The sequence below is a fragment of the Pituophis catenifer genome, unplaced genomic scaffold (assembly GCF_029215685.1).
Source record: "Pituophis catenifer annectens isolate HBS135680 unplaced genomic scaffold, rPitCat1.0.hap2 SCAF_10, whole genome shotgun sequence".
In the NCBI taxonomy this organism is placed as follows: domain Eukaryota; kingdom Metazoa; phylum Chordata; class Lepidosauria; order Squamata; family Colubridae; genus Pituophis; species Pituophis catenifer.
The window spans coordinates 28,486,901-28,513,606 of record NW_027256890.1 but is presented as its reverse complement, the minus strand read 5'-3'; the positions used below and the strand labels follow the sequence as shown (position 1 = coordinate 28,513,606).

The following is a 26,706-nucleotide window of genomic DNA, read 5'->3' as shown; positions in this document are numbered from 1 at the left end:
GCGCCGCCATCGCCGCTTCTCTCGCGCTGGCCGCTGCCCAGGTGCGCCAGGTGAGCGCAGAGTGGGGCCGCTCATTGGCTGCGCCGCCCGCCCGTCACCGCCCACCGCCCAGGTGAGGCCCCCCGCGGGCTCCTCCTCCGGCTGGGAAAGCGGGGGCGGGGCCAAAAAAGGAGGGGTCGTCCCGGAGGGGCTCTCTATAGCTGGGAGGGGGAGGAGAAGCGGCCCCATCTTCCCCGGAGGCACCTGCGAAGGAGCCGAGCTCACCTGGGCGTCGCTACCCCGCTTGGATTTCTCCCGGCCCCGCTTGGTTGGTCGGCTGCTTCTTTTATGGCTTCTTTTTTTTTTTCTGCTTCGAATATAGAAGCGGAGATTCCCGAGGGCTGGAAAAGGGGGCTTCTCGAGGTCCTCTAGACTAACACACACACACACACACCCGGCTCAGGCAGGAGTCCTTGTAAACCCCCCCCCACCTCAAATGGCTGTTCAGCCTTTTCTTGGAAACCTCCAGTTTTTCCGTTTTCCATTCACAAGAGTATCAGGGTTGGAAGGGACCTTGGAGGTCTTCTAGTCTGACCTCCTTGTTAAGACAAAGAGATGATCTTATGGCATCCAGGAACAATGGCTGTCCAATCTTTTCTCAAAACTTTCCAGTGATGGAGCAGCCGGAACTCCAGGAGGAAGGTTTGTCTCTTTCTTTCTTTCTTTCTTTCTTTCTTTCTTTCTTTCTTTCTTTCTTTCTTTCTTTCTTTCTTTCTTTCTTTCTTTCTTTTTCTTTCCTTCCTTCTCTTTTTCTTTTCTTTCTTTTTTTCTTTCTTTCTTTTTCTTTTTCTCTTATTCTTTCCTTCCTTCCTTCTTTCTTATTCTTTCTTTCCTTCCTTTCTTCTTATTCTTTCTTATTCTTTCCTTCCTTCCTTCTTTTCTTTCTTTTTCTTTTTCTTTCCTTCCTTCTTTTTCTATTTCTTTCTTTTTCTTTCTTTCTTTCTCTTTCTTATTCTTTCTTTCCTTTCCTTTCTTTTTTTCCTTCCTTCCTTCTTATTCTTTCTTTCTTATTCTTTCCTTCCTTTTTTTCTTTCTTTCTTTTTCTTTCTTTTTCTTTTTTCTTTCTTTTTTCCTTCCTTTTTTTCTCTTTCTTTCTTTCTTATTCTTTCCTTCCTTCCTTCTTCCTTTCTTATTCCTTCCTTCCTTCCTTCCTTCTTATTCTTTCTTATTCTTTCCTTCCTTCTTTTCATTTCTTTCTTTTTCTTTCCTTCCTTCTCCTTTTCTTTTTCTTTTTCTTTTTCTTTTTCTTTTTCTTTCCTTCTTTTTCTTTTTCTTTCTTATTCCTTCCTTCCTTTCTTCCTTTTCTTTTTCTTTCTCTCCTTCTTATTCTTTCTTTCTTTCTTTCTTTCTTTCTTTCTTTCTTTCTCTCTCTTCCTTCCTTCCTTCCTTCCATCCATCCATCTCAAGCAGGAGACCCTACCCATCCCATTCTTTTTACACCTCCAGGGATGAAGCACCCACAACTTCTGGTGGCAAGCTGTTCCACTGTTCTCACTGTCAGGAAGTTTTCTCCTCAATTCCAGGTTGCTTCTCTCCTTGATTAGTTTCCATCCATTGTTTCTTGTCTTTCTTTTCCGGTGCTTTGGAAAATAAGTTGATCCCTCCACCTCTTCTTTGGGGGCAGCCCCTCAAATACTGGAAGACTCCCCTGGTCCTTCTTTTCACTAGACTAGCCAGGCCCAGTTCCTGCAACCGTTCATAATCCCCAGGCTTTTTATCATCTTCATCAGAAGTTGTGGGAGCTTCATTCCTGGAAGCTTTCAAGAAGAGACTGGACTGCCGTCTGTCAGAAATGGTGTTGGGCCTTCTGCTTGGGCGGGGGGTTGGACTAGATGACCCACGAGGTCCCTTCCGACTCTGTTCATCTGTTAAACCTTTGTTGCTCTTCCCTGCACTCTTTCTAGGGTCTCAGCATCTTTTTTTTTTTTTGTGGCAAGACAATTCAAAAGGCAGGAAGAAGAACCTCAGCATAACCCAGGCTTGGGGTTGTTGAAACTGGGATGAGAAGCACTTGGCAATTTTTCAAGGTCCTGTTGTTGGACAATCAAGAGTTTTCGGACACCCTTTCAGTGCCTGTGGCTTCACCAGCTGAGTTTGATGGATTGTTGCATTAACAGAGGGATACAATCAAGATCAAGGGAGGTACTAACACCACTCTATAAAGCCATAGTAAGGCCACACCTAGAGTCCTGCATCCAGTTTTGGTCACCACACTATAAAAAAGATGTTGAGACTCTAGAAAAAGCGCAGAGAAGAGCAACAAAGAGGATTAGGGGGCCGCTGGAGGCTAAAATATACGATGAACATTTGCAGGAATTGGCTGTTCTGACCCGGCTTAGCAGAACCAAGAACCAGACTCCTTGTCCCCCCAAAAAAACCCTCTTTATTTAACTACTGTGAATTCATGGCATTCACACAAGAGAAAAGTCCAGGCAATAATCCTTCCAAGGGTTAATTGCAATAACAGACCTTATCAGTCCTTGGGATAATTGCCAGGCCGAGAGCTTCTAAGTTGCAAAGCTTGTGGGGAAAAAGGTTGTAAAATCAGGCATGGTTTACTAAACAACCAGCTGGCTTAGCGATGGAAACTGTGATCCTGATCGCAGTCGTAAATCAAGGACTAGAAGTCTGGACTAGAAGACCTCTGAGGTCCCTTCTATCTCTGTTCTGTTCTATTATAATTTTATTCTATTCTATTCTATCCCATCCTATTCCTATTCAATTCTGCATTCTATTCCATTCTATTTTCTCTTCTATTCTGCATTCTCTTCTCTTTTTCTCTCATTCTATTCTATCCTCTCCTCTCATTCTAGTCTATTCTATTCCTCTCCTCATTCTATTCTGCATTCTATTTTCTCTTCTCTTCTGCATTCTTCTATTCTATTCCATTCTATTTTCTCTTCTATTCTGCATTCTCTTCTCTTCTTCTCTCATTCTATTCTATCCTCTCCTCTCATTCTATTCTATTCTATTCCTCTCCTCATTCTATTCTGCATTCTATTTTCTCCTCTTCTGCATTCTTCTATTCTATTCTATTCTCTTCTATTCTGCATTCTCGTCTTCTCATTCTATTCTATTCCTCTATTTCTATTCTGCATTCTCTTCTTTCTATTCCTCTCCTCTCATTCTATTCTGCATTCTATTTTCTCTATCTTCTGCATTCTTCTATTCTATTCCATTCTATTTTCTCTTCTATTCTGCATTTTCTCATTCTATTCATTCCTCTCCTTCTATTCTGCATTCTCTTCTCATTCTATTCATTCCTCTCCCCTCATTCTATTCTGCATTGTTTTCTCTTCTGCATTCTTCTATTCTATTCCATTCTATTTTCTCTTCTATTCTGCATTCTCGTCTTCTCATTCTATTCTATTCCTCTCCTCTCATTCTATTCTGCATTCTCTTCTCCTCTCATTCTATTCCATTTTCTATTCTGTTCTGCACTTTTCTCTTCTTCTCATTCTATTCTATTCCTATTTCTATTCTGCATTCTCTTCTCATTCTATTCCTCTCCTCATTCTATTCTGCATTCTATTTTCTCTTCTTTTCTGCATTTTTCTATTCTATTCCATTCTATTCTCTCTTCTATTCGGCATTCTCTCCTCATTCTATTCTATTCCTCTCCTCTCATTCTATTCTGCATTCTCTTCTGCACTCATTCTATTGCATCCTATTTTCTATTCTATTCTGCATTCTCTCCTCTCCTCTTTCTATTCCATTCCATTCTCTTTTCATAAAAAGGCACACCACCTGCATTAGATCTATTTATTGTCTTGGGAGCTGCTGGGACCCGATCAAACAATGGGGAATATTTCCATCGGCCTATTCTCATGATCAGACCCTCCTGGGTTTCTGGGGAGTTGACCTGTGTTCCAGATCTCCGCTGGGAAAATAACACATTTGACCTCGAATGGGCCCTCAGTGTCTGTTGACAAAAGGATTAAATTCAAGATTTTTCAAGACTTGGAAGATTTAGTCAGATTGACATTGTACTACTTTACATTGTACTACCAAGCCAGTTACTTAAAGTGGATTATGGGTTCTCTCTCTCTTTAGGGCCAGCTGACTCCTTCTATGCAAGGGGCAAATCAATCTGCATAAACATCTCTGGTTAATAAAATAAGGAACAATTTGCCGTAGAATAACTTTTGCAGCAATAAGTAACGTATTGACCATCTGGGAGAAGTACAGAAAAAGCAGATTTCACCCCCCCACACACACTTTCTTTCCTCGTTATTAAATGTTTGGTTTTACGAAGAACAAAACACAGAGAAGTTTGCTCAGTGGGGAGAGGAGGACAATATATTCCCATTGCGAGGTTGGATCGGTAATAACAAGACAAAAGATTACAATCTTTTGGGATTCCTAAATGGCCAAAAAATAGCCGGATCGGTTCACCTGAGAGGTTTCAGAAGATGGAAATGAGGAGCATAAAACTTGGAAGCGCTTCAGAGGTTTGACTGAATTTGAAAAAAAAAAAAAACCTCTCGTTTAAAGGGAAAAAGGGAGCTGGGCATCTATTGATTTTGAGTTAACATGAATGTATGTTACCAGACATACATAACAGGCAGAAAGCAATACCCCAATCAAGGAACCCCCAAGGAGAAAAACCACACTCACCCCCCAACAACACTGGCAGGGCAAGCCACACACACACATATAAAGGTAAAGGTTCCCCTTGCACATATGTGCTAGTCGTTCCCGACTCTAGGGGGCGGTGCTCATCTCTGTTTCAAAGCCGAAGAGCCAGCGCTGTCCGAAGACGTCTCCGTGGTCATGTGGCCGGCACGACTCAACGCCAAAGGCGCACGGAACGCTGTTCCCTTCCCACCGAAGGTGTTCCCTATTTTCCTACTGGCATTTTTTTTTTACCTGCTTTCGAACTGCTAGGTTGGCAGAAGCTGGGACAAGTCACGGGAGCTCACCCCGCTAGGCGGCACTAGGGATTCGAACCGCTGAACTGCCAACATACAAACACACACACACACACACACATACCTTTAAGCGCTGATAATGTTACCTAGTTTGGCAACGAAACGTCTGCAGGAAAATAACCAAGCTGAGAGAGCACCAAGGACCCCACAGTCTACATCCTCTTCCTTCACTTCTTCTTCCCTCCTTCTCCTTCTCCAAACTTCCCTCCCCTTTCCAGCACTGATGATGTTACCTAGTTGGGTCACGAAACATCTGCAAGAAAACCACCAGGCTCAGAGAGCACCAAGGACCCCCCAGTTGTTGTCCTCCTCCTCTTCCTCTCTGCAACCCCACCCCTTCTAGTTCTGATAATATTACCTAGTTGGTGTCAGCACTTCAAGCTGCATTTACTCTAGTGCTGACATAAGGAGGAGAATCGGAGGCGTCTGGAAAGGGACGTTTGACTTTTCACCTACTTATTTTCCCTGGAGATAATATCCCCTAGGAGATGGGATGGGAGGGGGGAAATTCCTTTGAGCTGGAGCAGTAGATTAGGGGTAGAATGACTTGGAAGATGGCCAATGAGGGTAGGGGAGTGGGGAACGGAAAGGGAGGGTTTTGGGTCTGGAAGTCAGTGTTGGCTGCAATTGGAGTCGGACTCAGAATGCCGTGCTTAATAAATGGGAGTTTTACTTCAAAGATTTTGTTTGAAATGCAATTTATTTGAGATGACCTCGAAACCTGACAGTTGGGTCATGAAACCTCTGCAAGAAAACCACCAAGCTCAGGGAGCACCAAGGACCCCACAGTTCTCGTCCTCCTCTCCACGACCCCCACTCCCTTCTAACACTGATGATGTTCCCTAGTTGGGCCATGAAACATCTGCTCAGGGACCACCGAGGTCGCCCCAGTCTATCCCTGAGTGAAAAATCTTCTACTGGGTTGACTGCTGCTTGTCCGAGGCAGGATAGGATAGCTTTGGGGTGCCTTACCAGATTGCTGGAAGAGAGATTTGGGGGGTCTGCATACTGACACCCTTCCTCTTTGCTAACCAACCTCCCCCCACCCCCATGGACAGACGCCAGCCGCCCCAGAACAAAAACCACATGCAAATCAACCCAGCAAGGCAGCTTTTTAATTATGTTCCTTTTTGTTGTTATTGTTCTTGTCCAAAACGCAGGATTTTTATATATATATATATATATATTAAAAAAAAGAGGAAAAAAAAAAGAGAGAACTGCTATCCTGATCGTTAAGATGCATCAACTTCGAGAGAGGAAGACGGCGACCGCTCGGCACCCGCTCCGGTCCTTGGCAACTCTGCGCCGCGAGCAACGCCACAACTTTTTCGGCAATGAGGAAACCCACGGGGAGCATCGAGCGTCGGCCTTCCCGGAGTCCATCCAAAGGAGAAGGAAGGTTGGGCTAAAGAGGGCGAGCAGGAGGGGCTGCCAAGAGCGCCACCCCCTCGCTTGGTGGGAGCAGAGCCCCGGGAGGGGGGACGATCCCCAGAGGTCCCTGTGCCACGGCCGGGAGTCGGGAACTCTGGAAGGGAACTACGGGAGGGTGCATGCAAAGGGGGCGTCAGAGGAAGCACGCGAGGGGGGGGGCGTCAATGCTCAGCAAAACGGCAGGGCTGGGAGAAGGTCAACACAACTTGGAGGGAGGGGGGGGCTATTCGTTTTAGGGTCCTACGAACCAAGAGTACATTTGTGTCAACGTCCAAGCCAAAGGGTGAGCTCAGAAGGGCGACTGGGCAAAGTCGAACGTCCTGAGCCGAGTCCTGGCCCCGAGGGAGGGGACGCGGCCTTCCGATCTGGCACCAGAGAGAGAAGAGAGAGGGAGGAAGGCAGGCAGGCTTGGAAGCACCGGTGCAGCTGGGCATCGTGGCCTTCTGCTGTGCTCAAGAGGTGGTAGGGGGGGAGGTCCGTGTTTTGAGCGAGGCCCTCCCTGCCGGTGGGTGGGTGGTCGGTCAGTGGGATTCCTTGATGATCACCTCCACGCCGTGCTGTCGGAGCTGCGCTCGTAAAATCAGGTTTTTGTTCTTCAGATCCTCGACCTGCAGGCAGAAGAGGAGGACAGAGATGGAGGTCCCAGGGTTTTTTAAATTCTAAGGTGCGGGGGATGTCTTAATGGGGATGCCCATCAGTGGGGTAGAATCAAGTTCATGTTAGGGACTAGCACCACTCTATAAAGCCTTAGTAAGGCCACACCTAGAGTCCTGCATCCAGTTTTGGTCACCACACTATAAAAAAGATGTTGAGACTCTAGAAAAAGAGCAACCAGGATGATGAGGGGACTGGAGGCTAAAACATATGATGAACGGTTGCAGGAACTGGGCCTGGCTGGTCTAGTGAAGAGAAGGACCAGGGGAGACAGGATAGCAGACTTCCAATATTTGAGGGGCTGCCCCAGAGAGGAGGAAGGGGTCAAGCTATTCTCCAAAGCACCTGAAGGCCAGACAAGGAATAATGGGTGGAAACTGATCAAGGGGAGATTCAACCTGGAAATATGGAGAAATTTCCTGACTGTGAGAGCAATCAACCAGTGGAACAGAAGTTGCCTCTAGAAGTTCTGGATGCTCTGGAGGCTTTCAAGAATAGACTGGACTGCCACTTTGCAGAAATGGTAAAGGGTCTCCTGCTTGAGCAGGGGGTTAGACTAGATGACCTACAAGGTCCCTTCCAACTCTGTTGTTCTGTATATGGATGACAGGCCACTAATTTGCAAATAGCTTAGTAGTTTAAAAAAAATTCTAGGTGTGTTTTGCAAGAGGTGGGATAGAAAAAAAAATTGAAGTAATGTATTAATCAGTATTCAACTAGGTGGGAAAACATGTGTAATTCTGTGGTTTTTCTTCTTTTTTGCACCTTTTTTTCCCCCAATGGTGTTTTTTTTTTTTAAAATGTGTTAAATGTATTTCAACCTTTTTTGAATAAAACACAAAGATGAATGGACACCAGTTCCCAGAATTCCCCAGCTAGCAGGTTGAGAAGCACTGGTCTAAACATCCAAGGGTTTGGCGAATGAGACGATCAGCAGAGGTTCTGGGAATCAAGTCAGGCTGCTCAAGGTGGATTCATCCTAGAGATCTTTGAGGTCTTTCCCTTGATGGGAAAGCCAGAGCATTGAGGGTCCCCGTCAACCTTACCTGTTGTCGCAAGACTCCATTATCCACCTGGAGCTGGTCCAGGCCCTGAAGCTCCTCAGAAAGACGGATGTTATTCTGTCTCAATTCCTGAATGTAGTCGCAAGCTTTGGAGAGGATCCCGCCTTTACTCTGTAGGTGGAAGAAGAGAAAGGGACTTAAGAGAGTAACCTCGGCTACTTTAGGGGAGCCCTCATTACGGATTTGGTCACCACTTTGAATGAAGAGAAGGCAGAATGTTCTAGATTATTAGTCCCCAAGCATCCTGGACCAGAATGGGCTTCACATAATTTAACAACCGGTTTGCCCCAGCATTGAAAATGTGAGAGCGCGCGCTTGCACGCAGCTTAAAAAACGCAGCTAAATAGGACGGCATAGCGCTAGGGCGGGCCCAGGGGTGAAATGTTCCCGGTCGGACCGGATCGCCTGATCTGGCGGGTGGTTCAGAGAACCGGTAGCAAAAATCCCTGCACCTGCCCCCCCCATGCCCAGCTGAGCCACATGATCATCAGAGGCTTTTTTTTTTACTTTTAAAAAAAATAGTTTTTATTGAATATAAATATTAAAAAAGACATACGTAACATATACACAACGAACATTTATACAACATATACACAAAAAGAATATAATTTCTTCTTAAGCATTTTTTCAGAGTGACGTTCTACAATTCTACTTATAATATATTCCTTCACCTTTCTGTAATCTAATAATATTTTTATTACATATATATTTATCAATCAGTAATATATCCCCTATATTTTTTGTATATTTCTAATTTTTAACCAATTATACCAATTATTCCATATTTTATAATAGTCTGATTCTTCTTTTTCTTGTAATTCTTTGGTTAACCTATCCATTTCAGCACATTCTAAAATTTTCCCTATTACTTCTGTACGCGCAACTCCTCTGGCTTTTTTTTTACTTTAAAAAGCATTTTTTCTACAACCTCTTCCGAAGAAAAAATACTTTGAAAAGTTAAAAAAAAAAAAAAGTTGGCCACGCCCACCGTCACATTAACCCCCCCCACCAAACCACGCCCACAGAACCGATAGTAACAAATTACCGGTTCACTAGAACCGGCTGAATCCCACGCCACTTGGACTGAAAACAAATAGCTCTTTTACTAACAATGAGCTAATGGTTACCAGCCCAGTAGATCACTAACCAGATCACCAACAGTGCAGAATCTGCCATGGGGAGGAACCTGGTGTTTACTAGATGTCACATCAGCCGCAGAGGCCAAGGATGAAGGATGCTGGAGGTGCCTTGCAAGGATATCTTGTAGCATTCAGTCTATCCATCCATCACCTTCTATTCAATACAGGCAAGTCCTCGGGTTACGACAGAAACAGGGACAAAATTTCGGTCGGGATTGTAAAACATGATGTCCTGTGTCTGTATTGCGCTTGGGGACAGAAATTCTGGTCCCAATTGCAGTCATAACCTCAGGACCAATTGAGTCGTTAAACGGGAAGAGATGAGAGTCCCAAGGAATGTACAGGGGCCATGGGGGGTGTTACAGAGTATGAGTTCCCTGCAGTGACTTATGGTGGCAGCTTGTGACCTTCCCAGTTTCCACATTGATCTTGCTTGTGGGTAATTGGGAGGGAACCACTCTCTATATACCACTCTATAAAGCCTTAGTAAGACCACACCTAAAATGATGCATCCAGTTTTGGTCACACTATAAAGATGCTGAGACTCTAGAAAGAGTGCAGAGAAGAGCAACCAGGATGATGAGGGGACTGGAGGCTCAAACATACGAAGAACGGTTGCAGGAACTGGGCATGGCTGGTCTAGTGAAGAGAAGGACCAGGGGAGACATGATAGCAGTCTTCCAATATATTTGAGGGGCTGCCACAGAGAGGAGGGGGTCAAACTATTTTCCAAAGCACCTGAAAACCAGAGAAGGAAGAATGGATGGAAACTGATCAAGGAGAGATTCAACCTGGAAATAAGGAGGAATTTTCTGGCAGTGAGGACAATCAACCCATGGAACAGAAGTTGCCTTCGGAAGTTCTGGGAGCTTCATCACTGGAGGCTTTCAAGGAGAGACTATTTGTCTGAAATGGTGTAGGGTCTCCTGCTTGGGCGGTGGGTTGGACTAGATGACCTACAATGTCCCTTCCAACTCTGTTAATCTGTTAGATAGGAAAGGCGAAAATGGCGATTGTGTAACTTCTGCAGTGTTGTAACTGTAAGTTGGAGACCTGAGCACACAAATCACGATGGTGTCTTCATTGGGAATACTGCAACGGCAGCCGTGTTGCACACTGGTTGTTAAGTCCTTCTCCTTCAGTGCCATTGCAATTTTGAAGGGTGGCTGAACAAGTGGCCGTAACTCGAGGACTTCCTGTGTGACCAATTTCAAGCCAAAGTTTACCATTAGCCTTCTTGGCAGTGAAGGGAACTGCTGGGAAGACTGACGTCACTATTTTTTCCCCTATTTATTTGTATCCTGCCTTTATTTTTTGGACAAATATCTCAAGGCGGCAAACATATCCGGCAAACTTTCCTCCTCCTATTTTCTTCACAACAACCTTGGAAGGTGGGTTGGTCTGAGAGAGAGAGAGAGAGACTGGCCAAAAGTCACCCAGCTGCCTTTCATGCCGAAGGCGGGACTGGAACTCCCAATCTCCTGGTGATTGGCACAAGTACACCCAGCTGTCTTTCATGTCATAAGCGGGACTAGAACTCCCAATCTCCTGGTGATTGGCCCAACATCAACCAGCTGGCGTTCATATCAAAGGCGAGACTAATATCGCTCCCATCACCCACCTCATCTCCCCACAACAGAGCCGCTCCACTGTTCTCACCTGTCCAGATTTGGTGTTCTCCATAGAACAGTCCGGAATGATCTTGGACAGCTGCACAATCCAGTTGTTGATCTTGTCCCTGCGCCGGCGTTCCACTACAGGACACAAAAGGATTACAGGGTTACCTTCTGGAAGGAGAGGCTCTACTACACCGTTTCGCAAGGCTGTGGGAATTCTGCAGAGGTGTTGAGTGCAAGACCGGACATGGTGCTGTTGTAACTTCAAAGAGTCGCTAAATAAATGGTTGTAAGTTGAGGACTCCCTGTATTTATTAGGCATAGCCCTCATCATTTCATGGGGAACTTCCTTTATTCCTATCCCCCGAAACAACAGTCTTGTGAGGTAGATTGGGAGAGAGAGAGAGAGAGAGAGAAAGGGAGGGAGGGAGAGAAAGAAAAGAAAGAGAGGGAGAGAAAGGGAGGGAAAGAGAGAAAGAAAAGAAAGAGAGGGAGAGGGAGAGAAAGGGAGGGAAAGAGAAAGATAAAGAAAGGAAAAGAGAGAGAGGGAGAGAGAGAGAGAGAAAGGGAGGGAGGGAGAGAAAGAAAAGAAAGAGAGGGAGAGGGAGAGAAAGGGAGGGAAAGAGAGAAAGAAAAGAAAGAGAGGGAGAGGGAGAGAAAGGGAGGGAAAGAGAAAGATAAAGAAAGGAAAAGAGAGAGAGGGAGAGAGAGAGAGAGAAAGGGAGGGAGGGAGAGAAAGAAAAGAAAGAGGGAGAGGGAGAGAAAGGGAGGGAAAGAGAGAAAGATAAAGAAAGAAAAAGAGAGAGGGAGAGGGAGAGAAAGGGAGGGAAAGAGAGAAAGATAAAGAAAGAAAAAGAGAGAGAGGGAGAGAGAGAGAAAGAAAAAGGGAGGGAGGGAGAGAAAGAAAAGAAAGAGAGGGAGAGGGAGAGAAAGGGAGGGAAAGAGAGAAAGATAAAGAAAGAAAAAGAGAGAGAGAGAGAAAGGGAGGGAGGGAGAGAAAGAAAAGAAAGAGAGGGAGAGGGAGAGAAAAGGAGGGAAAGAGAGAAAGATAAAGAAAGAAAAAGAGAGAGAGAAAGAGAAAGAAAAAGAAAGGGAGGGAGGGAGAGAAAGAAAAGAAAGAGAGGGAGAGGGAGAGAAAGGGAGGGAAAGAGAGAAAGATAAAGAAAGAAAAAGAGAGAGAGAGAGGGTGAGAGAGAGAGAGAGTCACCTAGTGAGTTTCCATGGCTGAGGACGGATCTGATCTTCCCAGTTCTACTCCCCCAACCTAACCACTATGCAGCATTGCCTCTCTCACCCAATCCGGCTGCCTTCCTCACCTTCGTTGTGCTGGGCCCGACGTTTCTCGTCCCGCGTTGTCCGTGGAGCTTCCGATTTCCTGGGAAAAGGAAAAGGCGGGTCTAATTTTACACTTGCGTCGTTAAATTTACATCGTGTCACCATTTAAGCCAGAATCCTCCCGTTTGCCTCTCCTTTAAACTCCATCCCCAGGTGTGCCTTGTGAAGGGAGTCGGGGCCCTCTCCTCCCTCGTAAGCCACGCAACCCACGTTGCTCTCTTCTGCATTCTTCCCTGCGCACCCTAGGATGAGGAGGGGGTGGGCCTTGGTCTTCATCAGAACCCCTTCTCCCTTGTTCTACCTCTCCCCTGCTCTGCCCAGCTTGATTTTGCCCTTCCCCAGTTTCCTCCACAGCCAATGGAACCGCTCTCCCGCTCTCTCTCAGCTGTTCCTCTTCTATCTCAGAGTCAGACTCCGACAGGGGCATGACAGGTCTCTAACCCCCACCCCATCCCACCCTGGTTCATGGACTGGCACCAGTCCGCGCAAACAAATGAAGCCCCATACGCAGGATACAGGTAGCATGGAAAACCACGTGTCCTCCGGTCCGTGGAAAAACCTCTCTCCAAGAAACCGGTCCCTCGTGCCCACAAGTTTGGGGGCCACTGCCCTAGCAAACCAATTCTGAAAACTTGGAAAACTAAGCTCCCATGCTTCCTATGCCAATAAATAGGAGGCCTGTCACTCACGGGGAATAAGGGTGAGTCCGGGGTGCGATCGACCGCTGGGTTCCACTCTGTAGCACCTCCTGGGGTGACATCATGACGAAAAACTGCCCTGTTGGAAGTGGGAGAGAGAGAGAGAAAGAAAGAAAGAGCTTTGTGTTTACAAAATACTCCAAATCGAATCACATCCAAGAACTAAATCTAAAGAGCCTTGGTAGTACAGTGGTCTAAGGCACCCTGTTATTAAGCTGGTTATTAAGACCAGATGCCTGCAATTACTGCAGGTTCGAATCTCCCCAAGGCTCAAGGTTGACTCAGCCTTCCATCCTTTCTAAGGTAGGAGAAATGAGGACCCAGTTTGTGGGGGCAATAAGCTGACTTTGTATAAAATATACAAAAGTATGAAGGCTATTGCTTAGCGCATTGTAAGCCGCCCTGAGTCTCCGGAGAAGGGCGGCATATAAATCAAATTAAAAAAATAAATAAAAAAAAATCACGGGTATAGGTTCTCCTGCTTAAGCAGTGGGCTGGACTAGAAGACCTCCAAGGTCCTTTCTTGCTCTACTCTACTCTATATTCTATTCCAGTCCATTCCAGTCCATTCCATTCCAGTCCAGTCCTATTCCTATTCTAAATTCTATTCTATTCTATTCTATTCTAATTCTCTTCTCTTCTCTTCTCATACTCTACTCTACATTCTATTCCAGTCCAGTCCAGTCCAGTCCAGTCCAGTCCAGTCCAGTCCAGTCCTATTCCTATTCCTATTCCTATTCCTATTCCTATTCTAAATTCTATTCTATTCTATTCTATTCTATTCTATTCTATTCTATTCTATTCTATTCTATTCTATTCTATTCTATTCTATTCTATTCTGTTCCACAAGAAATAGGCTGTGGTCTACTTTGTCAAATGGGGCCTGGTGGCTCAGCAGACTAAAAGCATTGTGATTAACACCGGCTGCCTGCAATTACTGCAGGCTCGAATCTCGCCAAGGCTCAAGGTTGACTCAGCCTTCCATCCTTTCTAAGGTAGGTAAAATGAGGACCCAGTTTGTGGGGGCAATAAGCTGACTTTGTATAAATATACAAAAGAATGAAGGCTATTGCTTAACGCATTGTAAGCCACCCTGAGTCTCCGGAGAAGGGCGGCATATAAATCAAATTTAAAAAAATAAATAAAAAAAAATCACGGGTATAGGTTCTCCTGCTTAAGCAGTGGGCTGGACTAGAAGACCTCCAAGGTCCTTTCTTGCTCTACTCTACTCTATATTCTATTCCAGTCCATTCCAGTCCATTCCATTCCAGTCCAGTCCTATTCCTATTCTAAATTCTATTCTATTCTATTCTATTCTAATTCTCTTCTCTTCTCTTCTCATACTCTACTCTACATTCTATTCCAGTCCAGTCCAGTCCAGTCCAGTCCAGTCCAGTCCAGTCCAGTCCTATTCCTATTCCTATTCCTATTCCTATTCCTATTCTAAATTCTATTCTATTCTATTCTATTCTATTCTATTCTATTCTATTCTATTCTATTCTATTCTATTCTATTCTATTCTATTCTATTCTATTCTATTCTATTCTGTTCCACAAGAAATAGGCTGTGGTCTACTTTGTCAAATGGGGCCTGGTGGCTCAGCAGACTAAAAGCATTGTGATTAACACCGGCTGCCTGCAATTACTGCAGGCTCGAATCTCGCCAAGGCTCAAGGTTGACTCAGCCTTCCATCCTTTCTAAGGTAGGTAAAATGAGGACCCAGTTTGTGGGGGCAATAAGCTGACTTTGTATAAATATACAAAAGAATGAAGGCTATTGCTTAACGCATTGTAAGCCGCCCTGAGTCTCCGGAGAAGGGCGGCATATAAATCAAATTTAAAAAAAAATAAATCTAAAACTGGACTTCGTTCCGAGTCGTTTCTTCATTGTCAATTCACCTACAGACAGAATCTTGCCAGAGTAAAGCAACGATAGTTCTCAACTTACAACAGTCCTGTCAAGCTCGAAGCACGCTTATGCCATTGCAACCATTATCGCTTCTCAACTTGCCAAAGAACTAAATGTTGTGACCTAGGCTTACTGAGTCATAAAACATACGAGAAGTCCCAAAAACCTCTTTTATTGCAACAGCTGTGAATTACGTTCATTCACAGCTGAGTCCCAATTAGTTGCAAAAAGTCCTTCGGGATAATCACCAACCTTTATCTCCCCTTGACACTCTGCCAAAGACCTACTTGGCAAAGCCACACGGAGTCCAGAATCAAACAGAGATGCCGACTGGGAACAGAATTAACAACGTTGCTTTCCTGCAAAGGGCCCACATGCCTTTGCTCCTCTTTTAAGCCTTATGGGAGGGGCCAATCATCTCTTGGCCCTACTCCCGAGTTGTCCCTTTAGTTTTAACTGTTCGTGCCTTCTGGCAGCTCTGCGCATGCGTGCACTAGGAACAGGCTTCTCCTGTTCCTCTGCCTCTCTGATGTCCGACTCTGGAGGCTCCAGAGTCCGCGCATAACTCCCAGATGGCCCTGGCTCCATCTCTGCCTCTGACGCAGAGCCCCCATCCGAGCCTTCCCCAGACTCCAGGACTGGCCCATGTTCCTCCCCAGCCTCCACACTGTCTGACTCCGCTGCCAGCTCCGCAGGCTGCTGGCGGACCACAACACTAGGGGAGGGGAGGGTGAGATGGAATGCAGGCTGCAGACTTCAAGAAGAAGAGCCATGAGTGCCAAGGACACATCGGCAGGTGTTTGCCAAGACCAGAGACTTTTTCTCATAACAAAATAATGACACTCAACTGGACAATGTGACCTGCAATAGTAGGGGGAGGGGGAAATCCATACTATAACTATGTGGGTTTGCGCGGGAATTAGGTAGAGCTGGTTTTGCCTTCAGCAGTGCCGAAATGATGTACTCAATAAAGTTTTGCATTCAGTTACCAGGTCTCGACTGTGCTTGCTTTGGTTGGGTTCGTCAACTCGGACCGTTGACAAGTTCATGTAGTGGCCATTCAAAGTTACAACGGTCCTGAAATAAGTGACTTATGATCATTTTTCACACCTACGACCTTTATAGCAACCCCATGATCATGTGATCAAAATTCAATGCTTGGCAATTGGTTCATACTTATGACCGTTGCTGTGTCCCCGGGTCACGTGAACCCTTTTTGCGACAAGCAACGTCAATGGGGAAGGCGGATTCACTTAACAACCGTGTTACTAATTTATCAACTGCAATGATTCACTTAGCAACTGTGGCAAGGAAGGTCGTAAAATGGGGCAAAAGTCACTTAACAAATGTCTCACTTAATAACAAAAATTTTGGGTTCATGTATTGTTCACGGTCTATCTGTCATACGAATTATTGTGATTTTTACAACATGCTCTAACAGGTATATAAACCTTAAATTAATTGCTAAAATGCAAGTAATTCTCGACTTACAACGATTCGCTTAGCGACTTTTCCAAGCTACAACAGACCTTCCCAAAAAGTACTTCTGACCCAGTTCTGAGGTTTTGATGACCACTTCGGATACTTGACAATTGGATCACATTGATAAGATTGACACATTGCAGCTTCGTGGACAGACGACTGCAATTTATGGCGCTTTTGCCCCAAATTGGGATTTTACTTTGTTTCTGGCAAAAAATGTCCCATAGCAAACAATGGGTTTGCTTAATAACATGAGAAAAAAAAGTGTCATAAAATCAGCTTTACAGCCATCAAAGATTACCTGTATTACTTTATAAGTAACTCAGGACGGCGAATATATTTTGATAAAAGATTTGCTACAAATATAAACTGAAAATGTAACTGGGGAACTGGAATGTTAACGAATGCTCTAGGGCAGGGGTCTGCAACCTTAAATACTTAAAAGAGCCATTAGGACCCGTTTCCCACAGAAAACACCAGGAGCCACAAAATCTGGCTGGGTGGGCGTGGCCAACTCGATGTCACTCACTTCCACTAGTCACATGACCCCCTAGTCATGCCTAACCAGCCGGACATTAGGGCAGAGAACCAGTTGTTAAAAAACACCGGGAACCACAAAATCCTTTTGACATCTCTCTCTCTCCCCTCCCTCCCTCCCTCCCTCTCTCTCTATGTCTCTTTCTCTCCCCCTCTCTCTGTATCTGCCCTGGCTGCTTCTCCATCCCCCACCGTCATCCTTACCTTCTCAGGCCAGGCGAGGAGTGACTGGGAGGGGAGGGTGAGGGGCGGAGCCAGCCAGTGATGGGATCACCTGACAGGGAGCCACAACAAAGGGCCCAAAGAGCCGCAGGTGGCTTCGGAGCCCCAGGCTGACCTCTGCTCTAGGTCAGGGAGGGGAACGATGGCCCTTTTATGACTTGTGGACTTCAACTCCCAGAATTCCTGAGCCAGCCATGGCTCTAGGCCCATAACCCTAGGCCAAGGTTATTTTTCAATCTTGGCAACTTTAAGATGGGTGGACTTCCAACTCCCAGAATTTCCCAGTCAATACCATTCTGGGAATTGAAGTCCACCAGTCTACAAGTTGCCAAGGTTGGGAAAACTCGGTCTCGGTCTATCAAATTATCACTTCCTTTGGCTCTGTCAAAAATGCTTTACAAGCCAAGAGGCAGCATTTATCAACGGAATACAAATTTATCAAATTAATAGATTGGAGAGAGCAACAAAATTATAGTACAGTGGGTGGATAAATCTGGGCCTGACCTCCATCTGGGATGGTCCTGACTGACTGACCTGTGCCGGTGGGCGTAGCTTGCCCCAGAAGGGCGTCCGAGTTCTGGGTGGTGACCACTGCGGTCGTCCCTGCTCCAGCAGAGGTGCTGGTGTCGGCCACGGTGGCCGGGTAATAGGTGTAGTGGGTCTCGGTGGCCGCGGCTTCGGAGTCGACGGCATCTTCGCTCGTGAACGCTCCTTGGATGACAGCCTGGGGAGAGAAGGTCATGAGGGTGACTTCAAACCAGAAATATTTTTGTTAGGTATATATTACCCAGAAAATTATAATTAAAGGGATTACATATTTAATAATACAAGTGCTGACAGCAGCGAGAATTGTGTTTGCACAATATTGGAAAAAATGGGGATATACCTACAGATGAAAGTATAATTAGAAAAATATCAAGACTGTGCGGAGATGGATAGATTGACATTAATAATAAAAGGAAGAAACAGAATATTTTTAACATGGGATCTGTTCCATCAATGTGTAGATAGAAGAGGTAGAAATTAGAAGATGAAAGGTTATTGATCTATGTAAGTAAAAGATGCAAGAATTGGACTATACGTAAGTAAACATCAGTATTATTATTACCGTGTTTTCCCGAAAATAAGAACTTGACTTATATTTTTTTTGAACCCTGAAATAAGCGCTTGGCCTTATTGCCATGCGCTCAAAAACCCGATTGGGCTTATTATCAGGGGATGTCTTATTTGGGGGGAAACAGGGTATTTATCTATCTATCTATCTATCTATCTATCTATCTATCTATCTATCTATCATTCATCTATCTATCATCTATCATCTATCTATCTATCATCTATCTATCATTCATCTATCTATCTATCATCTATCTATCTTTCATCTATCATCTATCTATCTATCATCTATATCTATCTATCATCTATATCTATCTATCTATCTATCTATCTGTGTTCCCCCGAAAATAAGACCCTGCCATATTTTTTTGAACCCTGAAATAAGCACTTGGCCTTATTGCCATGCACTCAAAAGCCCAATTGGGCTTATTATCAGGGGATGTCTTATTTTGGGGGAAACAGGGTACAGCTGTTATTAGTACTATTATCATCAGAATTATTATATTGTATAAGTAAATTGATCCAGACAATACACTGTTTATTAAGCACTTACGTACTTTAAAGAAAAAAAATGTATAAATAAAATTTTTAAAAAAGATGGTGACTTCAAGATTTGTCGACTTGGAATTCTGGGAGTTGAAGTCCACAAGTCTTAAAAGTTGCCACGGTTGGAAACTCCTGGTCTAGAGCAAAGGGAAAAGTAGGGAAGATGCTCCAGGATGGTGCTCCTCAACCTTGGCCACCTTAAGAGGTGAGGACTTCAACTCCCAGAATTCCCCAGCTGGCTTGGTCCCCTGGGAGAAGCTCCCATTTTTTTTTTTAATTTGATTTATATGCCACCCTTCTCCGGAGACTCAGGGCGGCTTACAATGCGTTAAGCAATAGCCTTCATCCTTTTGTATATTTATACAAAGTCAGCTTATTGCCCCAACTGGGTCCTCAATTTACCTACCTTAGAAAGGATGGAAGGCTGAGTCAACCTTGAGCCTTGGCGAGATTCGAACTTACAGTAATTGCAGGCAGCTGGTCTTAATAACCAGCTTAATAACAGGGTGCCTTAGACCACTGTACTACCAAGGCTCTTGAGACCCACCTGCAGCCAGAGGATTCAGCCCAACCGCTGGACTGCTTTCTCTTCCCCAGGAGGACTCACCTTCCTCTTCCTCCAAATCGGCAGGACCTACCTGGGTCATGGACTGCGTTGCAGGGTAGCCGCTGATGGCCCCACTGCCCTCTGTCTGCCCATCCAGCTGCCCCTCGGCCACCTGTATGACTCGGTACATCAGCTGGAGGAGGAGAGAGCAAAAAGGAGACAGGACAACGGTGTGTGTGTGCATGTTTATGTGTTATGAACGTGGTAAACTGAGAATGGGGAGCTTTGAAATGATTTATTTGTATCCCGCCTTTATTATGTTTATAAAAACCTCAAAGCTGCAAACGTATCCAAACACACTTAAAGAGTTTGTCACTCTGAATGTAAGCTAATTGGCATACCTTAACATGAAATTTTGTTGCATGCAACTCTCAAAAGGTCCCCACCTCTAATACACACGACATAAACATGACAAGATAAATAAATACACTTTCCTCCTCCTCCTACAACCACCCTGTGAGGTGGGTTTGACTGAGAGACAGACTGGCACAAGATCACCCACCTGTCTTTCGTGTCTAAGGCAGGGCTAGAATTCACCATCTCCTGGTGATTGGCCTAAAGTCACCCAGCCAGCTTTCATGCCTAAGGGAGGACTAGAACTCCCTGTCTCCTGGTGATTGACCTAAAGTCACCCAACTAGCTTTTATGCCTAAGGGAGGGCTAGAACTCCCTGTCTCCTGGTGACTGGACCAAGGTCACCAAATCAGCTTTCATGCCTAAGGGAGGGCTAGAACTCCCTGTCTCCTGGTGATTGGCCTAAAGTCACCCAACCAGCTTTTATGCCTAAGGAAAGACTAGAACTCCCTGTCTCCTGGTGATTGGCCCAAGGTCACCCAATCAGCTGTCATGCCTAAGGGAAGACTAGAACTCCCTTCTTCCTGGTGATTGGCCCAGAGTTACCCAGCTGGATTTCAAACAAGGAAGCCAGATTCACTTAGTAACCCTGTTACTACCGTAACAGCTGCAGTGATTCACTTCACATCTGTGGCACGAATGGCTATAACATTGGGCAAAACTCCTTTAACGACCGTCTTGCTTAGTCACAGAAATGTTGGGCTCAATTGTGGCCATAAGGAGTACCTATATCTTTTGGTTTTCTCCCCCCTTTAGAAAAAAGGTAATTGGGAGGCCAGACTGTGTGATGAAATAATCACCTGTGTCATCTGGAACAGATGGAAAAATTATAAACAGACTCAAAGGAAGGGGTTTGTAATTAATATAATCAAGGACCTCCAATCCGTTTCGGAAATAAATATACCAAATAGCAAATGGGGACCCTGGAAATAACAGAGTCGGAAGGGACCTTGGAGGTCATCTAGTCCAACCCCCGTCCAAGTAGGAGACCCTACACCATTTCAGACAAGCGGCTGCCCAATCTCTTCTTAAAAACTTCCAGTGTTGAAGCATTTACAACTTCTGGTGGCAAGCTGTTCCACAGGTTAATTGTTCTCACGGTCAGGAAGGTTCTCCTTAATTCCAGGTTGCTTCTTTCCTTGATCAGTTTCCATCCATTCTTCCTTGTCTGGCCTTCAGGGACTTTGGAAAATAGCTTGACCCCCTTCCTCCTCTCTGTGGCAGCCCCTCAAATATTGAAACACTGCTCTCCTGTCTCCCCTGGTCCTTCTCTTCCCTAGACTAGACATAACTCAGTTCCTGCAACCTTTCTTCATAGTCTCCAGTCCCCTCATCATCCTGGTTGCTCTTCTCTGCACTCTTTCTAGAGTCTCCACATCTTTTTTACATCATGGCGACCACATAAAAAAGATGTGGAGACCCTAGAAAAAGTGCAGAGAAGAGCAACCAAGAGGATTAGGGGACTGGAGGCTGAAACATATAAAGAACGGTTGCTGTATTACTTTTTTAAAAAAATTACTTTTTTCTGATTCCGCCCACCGCCCGCCGCCCCGAGAGCAATGTAGGGCAAATGCATCTCAAAGCCAGCTAATACTGTCATATCCATCATCAGACACTGGCGATCATGTTGGCGATACTATTTTTATCAACAGCCGCACGAAAAATTGGTCCAAACCAGTTCCTTAGATTTTGAGCGAATGCCTACAAGTGTTAAATCGAAACTTGCAAGCAGCAACGATGCAAAGAAGCGAGAAAGTCCTTTCGTGCAGACCAGATTCCTGTTTTCGAAGAATATCTATTAATAGAGGGAGCCAGCAGCACAAGAGATCCGCTTTAGACCAGTGTTTTTGAAGCTGAGAAAATTTAAGACGGGTGGACTTCAACTCCCAGAATTCCACCCGTCTGAAACCTGTCCAACTTGAGAAGCACTGATTTGGATACCTGCAGCAAGCAAGGGAGGAAACCTTCCGGCAGCAGCTCACAGCATCTCACCTGAGTACCTCCATTCTCTGCTCGGAAGACATATTTGATGTTCGGATCTGAAAATGTGGCCGCCGACTGGATGCTCGCAATGGCGACGCTGGTGGGATCTTCACCTGTCGCTACTGCTCCTTCAGAGAAAGAAGAGAAAGAGGCCTTAAATAGGGCCGAAGCCGCCATGTTAAGTAATTCCCGCCCTTTCCCAGGACTGTGCAATACAGGTAAGTCCTCGACTTACAATCATCCGTTTAGTCATCTTCTTTTAACGACCCCATAATCTCTTGTGAGGGGGTGGAGTCTGGGCAACTGAATGGAGCTGAGTGTTTACTGGCCGGATGCCTTTCCTGTCTCCAATGCAGAGTTTTGTTCGGCAGATTGTGCCGAGAGAAATATCTGCCTCCACCTAGGATTGAACTCACTCCTGATTGTGAGGCGAGAGCTCCACTTCTAGGCCACCGCACCACTCTCATGAAGCCTGGCAATCATCATCATCTTTTAAGGACCCCATAATCCCTTGCGGGGTGGAGTCTGGGCAACTGAATGGAGCTATCAGAATGTTTACTGGCCGGATGCCCTTCCTGTCACCAATGCAGAGTTTTGTTCAGCAGATATATTCTCAGTGTGCCCAGAGAGAGAAATTTCTGCCTCTACCTAGGATCAAACTCACAGCCTCCTAGGCTACCGCACCACTCACAATCATCCGTTTAGTGACCGTGCGAAATTACAATGCCCCCCGAAAAAAGTGACTTAGGACTGTTTTTAGGACTGTAGTATCCCCATGGTCATGGGAGACCACCAGGAAATCTCAGACCTTCTCAACCAAGAAGAACCCCCCCCCCCAAATTATGTCTATAAGATCACCCAATAATTGTAGAGGCCAATTTCTGGGGTTCCAGGAACTGAGTCTGCCTTGAAGGGAGCCATCTTGCAGGGGTAGGAAGAGCAAAAAATACAACCGGCCGGAGAATGCTCACCTTCCTGGATTTGAACTGTTCCCTCTTCTGTCTCTGATGTTTTCTGCTGCCTGCTGAGACAAGGAGGAACACATGAGATGGGAACATTCTTTCCATCAGATATTTACCTTAGTTTTTGGCGTATGAGACGCACTCCCCCACCCCAAAAAAAGTGGGAGAAAATTGCAGTGTGTCTTATACACCGGCCATTTTTGGCCTCTGCACATCACATTTTTGGCTGGTTGCAGGCGGCGATGCCGATCCTCACCGCCTGGAATTAGCCGAAAATGCGATGCGTGAAGGCCGAAAACGGGGCGTGCTAAGGCAGTGATCGGCAGTGACGTGCTGTGGCGATCCCAGCAGCCTGGAATGGGTCTAAAATGGGAATGCAGAAGCCAAAAACGCGACACGCGGAGGCCAAAAATGCGATGTGCGGAGACAGTGATGGGCTCTGGCGATGCCCGCAGCCCGGAACAGCTGATTGGCGGTATTCTGGGAGGCTGATCCATCCGCCAATCAGCTGCTCATGCTGAATCAGGCTGCGATAACGTGCTGAAGCTGACCAGGCTGTGTGCTGCAAGGTCGCTAGCCAGATAAATACCAATGGATGTTGGTAGGCAGAGGCAGAATTTTGTTTTTTCTTGTTTTCCTCCCCAAAAACTAATGTGTGTCTTATACTCCGAAGCATCTTATACTCCGAAAAATACGGGTATTTTTTTAATGTATCATATTTAGAGACCATCCATCTCCGTCACAGAGCGATTGTGGGTCCTCTTGGGTGTCCTTCCTGAAGGTGAGGGAGACCCTGCTTAGCTGGACTCCGGTTAGATAAGGAATTGAAGATGATAAAGGATTTAAAGGAGGTTAATTTTTTTTTTTAATTTGATTTATATGCCGCCCTTCTCCGGAGACTCAGGGCGGCTTACAATGTGCTCAGCAATAGCCTTCATCCTTTTTGTATACTTATACAAAGTCAGCTTATTGCCCCCGCAACTGGGTCCTCAATTTGGGTGATGAATGAGTGAGGGTACATCTAGCCTGAACTCCCGTTACTTGTCCCAGCTTCTGCAGGTAAAAAATGCAAGTAGAAAAATAGGGACCACCTTTGGTGGGAAGGTAAAAGCGTTCCGTGCGCCTTTGGCGTTGAATCATGCCAGCCACATGACCACGGAGATGTCTTCGGACAGCGCTGGCTCTTCGGCTTAGAAACGGAGATGAGCACCACCCTCTAGAGTCAGGAACGACTAGCACGTATGTGCGAGGGGAACCTTTATCTTTACCTCTAGCCTACTGAAGACAAGGGTTAGGAGAGGGCATTATAGCAGTATTCCAATATTTGAGGGGCTTCCATAAAGAAGAGGGGGTCAAACCTATTCTCCAAAGCACCAGAAAGTGAGGCAAGATGCAACAGATGGAAACTAATCAAGGAGAGAAGCAACCTAGAACTAAGGAGAAACTTCCTGACAGTGAGAACAATTAATTAGTGGAACAACTTGCCACCAGAAGTTGTGGGTGCTCCATCACTGGAGGTTTTCAAGAGACTGGACGGCCATTTGACTAGGATAGTATATGGACATCTACCTTGAGAGGGAGGGGGGTGGATAAGATGACCTCCAAAGTCCCTTCCAGCCCTATGATTCTATGTAGTATCAGTACCCAGGATGGGACCTGGGACACACCACATCTGGAGAACCTTTGTTTCCAAAAAAAGAGGTTCTATCCACCAAAGGCTCAGATATATTTTTATTCTAAGGGAGGAGATTTCGCATCTCCTTTATTAAAGTTTCCACTAGTTTTCAAAGCTTTACTTCATTGTATTTTAAGCTTTCAATTTCCTAAATGCAATCAGGGTGGGTACATGCTAGGTTTCCAAGTCAGCTTTCTTCATCCACAGCTTGGTGGATAAGCCAGACAACACATAGAAGACAACGTTCTACATGGCTTTTTAAGACAGTTGAAGATCTGGGGAATTTTGGGAGTTGAAGTCCAGACATCTTAAAAGTGGCGAAGGTTGAGAAACTCTGCTCAAAGTTGTCTGCCTTCACACTTCATTAGCCTGGTGTTATCATTTTTGTGGTTTAGTGCATGGTGCAAACCCAGCTCGTTGGCTTAGATTACCACTGAATATTTATACAATTTCTCTGCTGCAACCCAACCTGACCAAGCAGATTACCTACAGCAAAGTTGGGTTACTTTAGATTCGAAGAAACCCCTTTTTTCTAAACATTCATATAGTTTGTTCCACACTCTATAACCGTCATGGCGAACCTATGGCACACTTGCCACCTGTGGCACGCGGAGCCATGTCTCCTGCCACGCCAGCTCAGCTCCGGCGCTAGGAATCTCTGGAGGCTGGGGACAGCAAAAAAGTCACTTCCTGTCCAACCGGAAGTTGGGAAATGGGCCGTTTCAGGCCTCCGAGGGGCAGGGGAAGGCTGTTTTCGCCCTCCCCAGATGCATAGAGAGGATCTAGAGCCAGGTGAGAAAGAAAAACGGGCCTACTGGGCCATCGTGTGCCAGGACGGGGGGGGGGAAGGGGGGTCATGCTTACATCCGCGGAGCGGGACGCATAGAATTATGGGTGTGGGCACATGCGTGCACGAACCTCCTCTGCCTTCCCCTTCCTGGCACGCAATGGCAAAAAGGTTAGCCATCACTGCTCTATAATATTCCGACTCTTCCCTCTCAATTTCCAGCGTCCTCTTATCCATTTCTGCACATTGTAAAATTTTTCAATTTACTGTTTCCTCTCCTGGTACGTTGTTTTATTTCCATCCATATGCGATAGTAATCCTTGCTGCCGTTAAAATATGGAGGAATCAAAACAATTTGGAATGTCAATTTAATCGAGTTAAAACTAGGAAGTGTAAATTACTTACTAGTGTTAACCGGATAATGATGGTTGTGTAAATAGATACAAATATAAATATAAGTACGCAGATGAACAATTGAATAAGAATAGGGAACTATCCATGTCGATACAGAAAGCTGTAAAATAATATATAATGTAATGTTAAGTTTGTTATGTGTTTTTAATGTGTCCTTGTTTTTGTTGTATTTTTCTTTACTTTGTTTTTAAAAGTCAAAAGTTCAATAAAAATTATTTAAAAAAAAAATAGATTCGAAGAAATAACCACAGGGACTTGGCTCTCAAGATCAAAGCAGGGGTATCGTACTGAGAGCCATCCATTTTTCTAATCTAATATGTAGTCTAATCTAAAAATAAATAAATAAATCTAATTTTTCTAACTAATCAAAGAGAGAAGCAACCTGGACGCTAGCCAGATGAATACCGATGGATGCTGATAGGCAGAGGCAAAAATCCCCCCCCCCGTTTTCCTCCCCAAAAACTAATGTGCGTCTTATACTCCGAAAAATACAGTATTTTTTTTAACGTATCGTATTTACAGACCATCCATCTCCCTCACAGAGCGATTGTGGGTCCTCTTGGATGTCCTTCCGGAAGGTGAGGGAGACCCTGTTTAGCTGGACGCTGTCTTGTCCTGTCCTATTTTCTCTTCTCTTCTTCTATTTCTATTTCTATTTCTCGCGGTGGCGCAGTGGTTAGAGTGCAGTACTGCAGGCGACTTCTGCTGATTACCGGCTACCAGCAGTTTGGCAGATCGAATCTCACCAGGCTCAAGATTGACTTAGCCTTCAGCTTCCGGTTGGCACCGCCGGCGTCGCGGACGGTCTTTTCAGACTGCCAGCCCCGCGATTCCATTGGAGCCGTTCTGACAGCGCTAATCAGCTGTCAGACGGCTTGAAAACCTCTCCTTCGAGAGAAGAAGGAGAGGAGAGCCAGTGGGCGAGGGTAGAGCAATTCCAAGGGCTTGGAGGGTGAGAGCTCCCCATTCAGCCCACTGAAGCTCCGGATCCATGGCGACTCCATTTTAAATGGAGCCAGACGCCGGTGACCGACTCTGCTTTCAACAAGGAGATTAATTGATTCCAAAAGCAGACAGAACGGAAGCAGGAGAACAAGCCTTTGCAAGTATGTTGCTTAACTCCTGGGATACATTGTTTCTACTTGATTTTGCTGAGCTGGAGGAGGAAATGGCGTCTTCATTGTGGCTGGAAAAGTGAAAGTTAAGTGC

The 26,706-nt window shown here is 45.4% G+C and overlaps 1 protein-coding gene across 4 annotated transcripts in view; it reads right to left on the bottom strand.

Moving 5' to 3' along the window:
- Positions 1-6,063: 6,063 nt before the first annotated feature.
- USF1 (upstream transcription factor 1) overlaps positions 6,064-26,706 on the bottom strand; it is a 30,753-nt gene continuing 10,110 nt past the window's right edge. Inside the window, exons 3-11 of one of the 4 annotated variants that reach the window (XM_070950562.1) lie at positions 22,631-22,683; positions 21,669-21,787; positions 19,354-19,455; positions 17,591-17,780; positions 12,899-12,986; positions 12,191-12,249; positions 10,918-11,012; positions 8,102-8,230; positions 6,064-7,009 (exon numbers count right to left, since the gene is read on the bottom strand). In XM_070950562.1, the coding sequence (XP_070806663.1) occupies positions 6,923-7,009; positions 8,102-8,230; positions 10,918-11,012; positions 12,191-12,249; positions 12,899-12,986; positions 17,591-17,780; positions 19,354-19,455; positions 21,669-21,787; positions 22,631-22,683 (922 nt within the window). In that variant the 3' untranslated portion in view covers positions 6,064-6,922. The remainder of the gene's footprint in view (positions 7,010-8,101; positions 8,231-10,917; positions 11,013-12,190; positions 12,250-12,898; positions 12,987-17,590; positions 17,781-19,353; positions 19,456-21,668; positions 21,788-22,630; positions 22,684-26,706) is intronic. The other 3 variants (XM_070950564.1, XM_070950563.1, XM_070950565.1) reach the window with 3 other exon arrangements.